This window comes from Phasianus colchicus, chromosome 9, assembly GCF_987193195.1.
Source record: "Phasianus colchicus chromosome 9, bPhaCol1.hap1.1, whole genome shotgun sequence".
Classification (NCBI taxonomy): domain Eukaryota; kingdom Metazoa; phylum Chordata; class Aves; order Galliformes; family Phasianidae; genus Phasianus; species Phasianus colchicus.
Window position 1 is genome coordinate 14321865 of NC_143444.1, and position 6508 is coordinate 14328372.

The following is a 6508-nucleotide window of genomic DNA, read 5'->3' on the forward strand; positions in this document are numbered from 1 at the left end:
GTCACTGCCCAAGTGCGGGCCTGACACAAGAAAGACTTTATCTGGTGCACAAATACAGATTTGGCATTTTTTTCCAGCTCTGTTCAGGTCACTAATGAAAAGCCTAGGAAGTGAGCACACATGAAATCATTCCTTCCGTACAGGCAGACAGATGGAGAGAAATTCCAGCCTGTTTCCACTCTTTTGTCTTCAGGGCATTTTTGGAATTTCCTTCAGGAAGTGAGGTTGCGACCCAAAGCCTTCCTTACTGAGCAGGCTGCAGTTTCCCACAGTACAGCTTACACAGTGATGACATACACTATGAGAAGGTGAGCTTTATCTTCACACTCCAACTGCATCCTGTACAAGTGCCGTGAAACTTAAAAGCAAGACTGAGCAGGAATGGCAGCAAGAGAGGAAATGGAAGTCAGGCCTTGGGAAGAAGTCATGCAGCATGTATTCAAGCACACTGTCACAGCATGTGCTGCTGCACCAGGTGGAGCTCCAACTGGTCTGCTTCTTCTGTATTTCCTGATATTGCAATAAGTTAAGAATTAAGGTTATGAATGGTATAAGTGATTTAAGCTAATAATTTCACTTATTCTACTCCAGGTGGTCATGGCAACATTGGCAGGCATCTATTTTTTTTCTGCTCGTATTCCACTAGCAGTTGGAAAAAAAGAAAAAAACATTTGTAGGCATGTTACTGTAAAGATTCTTCTAATGGCATTTCATTGATACAGTGCACACCCACGAAAGATCACAGTATAGAATTCATTTTTTATCTTACATGACCTTGCCAGTGGCAGCATGCATCTTAGGTCTCCACCAACCAGAAAGACATCCACAAAAATAGCTTAATCCAGATCGTACTGAAATCAAGGAGTCATTTCCGTGAGTTCTGTCAACAACTTCCATCAACATTACCACACCCGGAGCAAAATCCCCACAGCAGTACCAAAGTACCAGTACTGTGATAACAGAATCTTTACAAAAATCAGTTTATTAATGTTTAGAAGTCAATAAAGCTATGTGCAAATTGAACAACAGAAGTCAGAAACATATTAAATACTATTTTTTAAACCAGAAAAAAAAAAAATCAATTTAATTGCACTGGAAATTTTACTACAAAAGCAATAATTTTTATTTATTTATTTTACAAAATACCACTTCTAGGAGTTGTCCGTAACTGTAAATCAGTCAGTTGCTTTCAGCTATCCCAGATATACCACTTTTGTTATAGTAATACTCTAGGTGCGTGAAGACTCCTGTATCTCATTAACTTATTTACATTGTACACATTCAACCCCATTAGCACAGGTTAGAAAACCAGAGAAGTAAAAACGATACTGTAAAACAAATACATTCATTTTAACGACAGGCACTTCTCCCAAGAAGCCACGAACTGATAAAATACAAACAGATTTCCTGCAATTATGAACATTAATAAAATGTGCCAAAATGTGTTGCATTTTGTTATGGAAGTGCATTTATCTATATTCATTTCACTTGAAATCTTACTTTTCTGAAACTCGAGGCTTTCTTTTCAGGCGATGTAACCAGTCTTTACCTTTTGCCTTTGTCACCTGACACTAACCTTTGCCTTCAGTTTTTAGCTCTTTTTACCTCAGTAAAAATCCTGCTGCTGTCAACAGTATTTTATTCTATTAGATTTACTCTCTGTCATCTTTATGAGAAGTGACCTTTAGTTCTACCTCACATTTTGTCACGATAATGCAGTTTATTTAATGCTATATAACAACACGGCAAACAACACGTGGGGCCAAATGCTGCTCTGAGCGATTCCATGAAATCTGACACAGCCATGGAATTGTTTAAGTGAGTGTAACTACAGAGCCTGCTCTTGGTCTTCAAATGCAATAGGACCACCAACAAAAATTCACAGCTATGATCTTGCTAAATAAAACTCCAACAGCTTTGGACTCTGCAAATAAAACCTTACTATTTAACTAAAAACTCTGGAAGGTGATGTCAAATTATGGTTGCCTGTGGTACAAATTATACCTGCATGATCTCTTCCTTGTTATGTGTTAAACAAACACTTCTGACCAACTATACGAGCCATCACTAAACCCAGTACAGAAAGAGCTTTGTGTCAGTGGTTTGCTGCAAGTAAAGGAAAAATAACTTCACATTCTTCTCACAGGGGAGGGAAAAAAAGAAAAAAAAAAAAAAAGATTCATTCTCCCTTTGCCTCTTCCCCGACTTTCATTCTCTTGCACACACCAGGCATCACTTCCCCAAGGCATCAGTCTTTCAGAGTTACTAAGGAGATCTCAGGATATGAATGCGCCTGACAATCCTGAGCTGCCTCAGTGCAAAGACAAAACATGCTCCGGGGAAATGGATTTTTGAGCCAGAACAGCGTGTCCCATTTCTTGAACTCCAGCCTCGCAAGTGCACCATTGGCTTCGTTAGAACTAATGCTACTTGCTCCTCAGCCCAGCACTGCTGCAACGAGCAGGAGGTGCCTCGGCTCCCAGTTTCAGAGGAAGGCTCTAAACAAACCTCCACAGTCACTCCTAAGAAGATGAGGTAACATTGCCTGAAGACATGATGGTTTCAGGACGGTCGCCTTCCTCCTTCTGTGGGTGGGAGGAATTGTCGGACTTACTCCGGCTGAACTCCATCCCTCCGATGATTGGCCTCTTGAATTTAGTCCCCGAGTCTGTGGGGGGACATTTGCAGCAGCACAGAATCTTGATGAAAGCCCTCCGCATTTCTTTGTTAGTTAATGTGTAGATGATAGGGTTCGTGGCTGAATTGAGCACGGCCAGCACTAAGAAATACTCTGCTTTATACAGGATTGGGCAAGTCTTCACTCTACAGCCCACATCCAGTAAAAGCAGGATGAACAAGGGAGCCCAGCAAGCAATGAAGGCACTCAGGACTATGATCACTGTCTTGAGCAAGGCTAGTGACTTTTCTGAGCTCCTGGTAGCTTTGGTAATGTTTTTTCGAAATGTCAGCCTACGGCTCCTAGTCCTCACCATGGAGTAGATTCTGCAATAGAGGACAACAATAGATAGCAATAGGCCAGTGAAAACTGTGGTGCAAAAGAGAATATAGTGCTTGTGGTAGAGCGGCAGCACTGTGGAGCAGTTTGACAAGAGGCTGATGCAGTTCCAGCCCATGATTGGGAGTCCTCCAAGTATCACAGAGATAACCCAGCAGGCACTGATCAGCAGGAAAGAACGGAAGCTGTTGCTGCCATTGTGGAGCTTCATTTTCAGCATGGTGATGTATCTCTCAATGGCGATGGCCAACAAGCTGAACACAGAAGCTGACAAGGCGACAAACATGCTGCCCTCCCTTACGAACCACTGGGAAGGGGTGAGGCTGTAAGTTTTGTGTCCGGAGAGTAGGAGGTTGGCAGTGTAAGCCACGCCAGCCAGCAAGTCTGAAAGAGCCAGGTTCCCAATGAAATAGTACATCGGTCTGTGAAATTTCTTGGTTTTCCAGATGGTGAGCAAGACAAAAATGTTCTCTAAGATTATAAAGCAGCAAATGATGATAAAAACCACCGACGTCATTTTTATTCCACTGTCCGCATTCTCATTTAGCTTTCCCGTGTAATTATAGTGCTCTTTGATGACATAGTTGACGTCGGTGTTGGCGAGGCTGCTGACCACCCTCACTGGGGCGGTGGTGCCGGAGCTCATGGTGCCAATAGACAGAGAGCACAAACCCGTGGTGGCCTCGCAGCTCCCAGCACTCCTGCACACGCTCACAAGTAGCAGTCCTGAGAACAAGAGGAAAAGCCCATGTTAGGGGATGGCAAAAAAACATGTAACAAACTAGAAACGGTCCAAGATGATCTGCTGATTTGATTGTTCGTCAGAATCACAAGTGCAATCACAGAAAAGGCAGTTTTATTCATCTGCTACGATACGCTTAAAAGATAGTTAGGCATATTAAATAGCTAAAGCCAGTAAGACAACTCTACCTGCACAGGTAAAGCTGGAGTCAGCAGAGACCGCACTGCTGGACTTCTTCCAGCGTGAAAGACCTGAAAGCTGTCCAGCAGCAGGTTCCAGCCTAATTTACCCTTCAGCAGCAAACAGTGCGCACACAACAGCAGAGATTTAGAAAGGGAAATGGGTTTGACTTGCTTTAACTGCAGACGCACAGAAGCCTACAAAGAAATTACTCGACAGGAGAGCTCGATTCGCCTCTGTTCTGAAAGTCTGAACACGTTTCGGGAGGGGCCGGGAAACAATTTACTGTGCTGAAGGTAATTCAGCCATGTGCAAGAGAGCATCCAGAGCTGTAAACAGGAGAGGTGCCCCAGCCGAGCAGCAGGGGCGTGCGTTAGGGAGCTGGGAGAAGTTGAGAGAAACGAGACAAGTAAATAGCCCGCACAGCAACCTGTTGTGTGGGTCTGACACAAAGGAAAGGAAAAAAGAACTTTGTGTTGCAAATAATTAGCATCCTATGCTTTGAAAATGAATACGATTAAGGAATGCAGATGTAGAGGGAACTCCCTTTACGTACAGGCACTTTCTAGTAGACACTTAAAAGGAATTTAAGGTGCGAAACCAGGCAGAAGAAGAGCGTTCAGAGCCATCAAATTACAGCCTATGCGGAGCAAAGCCGGAGGGGCGAGTCCGGCGGCACAGCTCCGCGCTCGGCTGCCGCCCCGCTCCCGGCTCCCGCCCGCCGCAGCCCCGCGGCACGGCCGCCCGAATCCCCCCTTCCCGCTCCGCCGCCCCGGGCCGTACCTCGCTCAGCCGCGCCGCGCCGCCCGCATGCAGCCTCCGCATCGTGAGTGCCGTTCAGCGACTCCAGCGGCCGGCCGGGGCTCGGCAGTTTTAATCTTCCTGCGACGGAATGCTCCCCAGCCTCCTTCTTTAACCCCTCCCCGCGTGACCTGCACGCCTTTATAGAGCCCGCGGCTGTGGGCGAGAGAAGGGCCGACGAGACAGGCCCAAGAGAGGCGGGACCGGCGGAGCCGCCGCTCAGTCCCATCCCATTCCGTCCCGTGGGACGTTTTTGCCCTCGCTGCCCGGGGAGGCGGCGTCGCGGTCCCGCTCCCGCCCTGCCCTGTGCTGTGCTGCCGTGCCGCCGCCTGCCCCGCTCCGCAGCCGGAGTGGCTCAGCACGGAGCGGCGGCACAGAGGACGCGCCTCGTGCCCCGGCCCGGCGCCTGACGGACGCTCGAACAACGTTTAAGAAAAGCGCTGATGGTGTTTTCTCAGTTTTCTCACCTGGCCGAGCTCGGGGCTAAAATGGGTACGTGCCAGGCCTGGCAAGCGTGGCGCGGCACCGGCGCCCTTTGCGCCCTGGGGAACCTGGCTGCAGCGGCACAGCCACACAGAACGGGGCTCTGCGCCGACTGAAGCCGGCACTCGCCCCCCTGAGTGAGGGCTCATTTAATGTCCCTTGCCACCACAAACACCACTATTGATTGGGCTTTCAACATAAAAAAACATCTCTGAATGTTCAGAGGATTCAAAAGGTTTTTGTAAAGAGAAATAAGTTTCAATTTTTTTTTTTTTTTTTTTAACAGCAGTAGTGGTGCCATTATACAAAGACTGAGAAAGAAGTGAGTTCAGATTTTGTAACTCCTCCAAAAACACCCACCTCAGTGTATGTGACTTTTGGTTACCTTGAGTTGCTCTTAGTGCAGAAATTTTCCTCCTTTCTTACTTTGTTCTTTTTAACTCCAAATTGAAATGCAAAATAATATCACAATGGATCAGAGCACAGCGTGTCAGGTCTCTTAGTCCATGGCACCAAACATCTCAGTGAGCAGCAGCAGTCATTACAGGGAAGCAGCTCTCCTCTGAAAGAGGCAAGGGCAGTGCTGCCCTGGGAAGAGTCCCCCTCTTCTCACATTTATGCGAATCCTCATGCTTCAGTTGCTCCACGCCTCTCCCAGAATGACTCAATAAATTACACTGGCAAACAGACGTCTACTCTCCACCACCAAGCTAGAAACTTGAAAAGATGTTCAGCCTCCTGAGAGCCTGGAGGAAAGTACAGCCGTTAAATTACAACTGTCAGAAAAGGCATGCAAGATAAATCATGCTCGAGGTTGACATATGCATCCCCTGCAACTGCCTGACATACCCTAGATACTGCAAGCTTTCCCCCTTACTTAGCTAATCTATAGAAAATACTAAATAAAAGCACATTTGTTAGGCATTCTCCTCTAGGAAATTTTTCTCCCATAATTTTAAGCAAGAGGGACATAATAAAGGAACACGCTTTAATTAAAGGACAGAGTGACTCAGGGTTTCAACAGCCAGATGTACAAGCTTTCATGTTTGAGTTATTGGTAAAGCAGCTGAGAGGGCTGCAGCCCAAAGAAGTGATGTCCAACAAATTATTTATCAGAGGTTGTGTGAAATGGCTCAGCAATTTCAGTTTGACTCTGAACAGCTGAGCATCTGTATTACAAAAAGCACTGTTAAAATTAGATCATCACACACATCTGTAGCCATGTTGACACTTAGCAGTAAGGATGCTGAAATAGCACTTTGGCCTTTCCAGGCAAAAGCAGTCAA

General features: G+C 46.2%; 1 protein-coding gene across 1 annotated transcript; it reads right to left on the minus strand.

The window, feature by feature from the left end:
- Positions 1–734: 734 nt before the first annotated feature.
- On the minus strand, positions 735–5384 carry S1PR1 (sphingosine-1-phosphate receptor 1). Its single transcript, XM_031614798.2, has 2 exons — positions 4722–5384; positions 735–3742 (listed from the first exon to the last, which is right to left on the minus strand). Exons 1-2 carry the CDS (start codon positions 4966–4968, stop codon positions 2523–2525), a joined length of 1467 nt encoding a protein of 488 aa, XP_031470658.2. The 5' UTR covers positions 4969–5384; the 3' UTR covers positions 735–2522.
- Positions 5385–6508: the final 1124 nt, after the last annotated feature.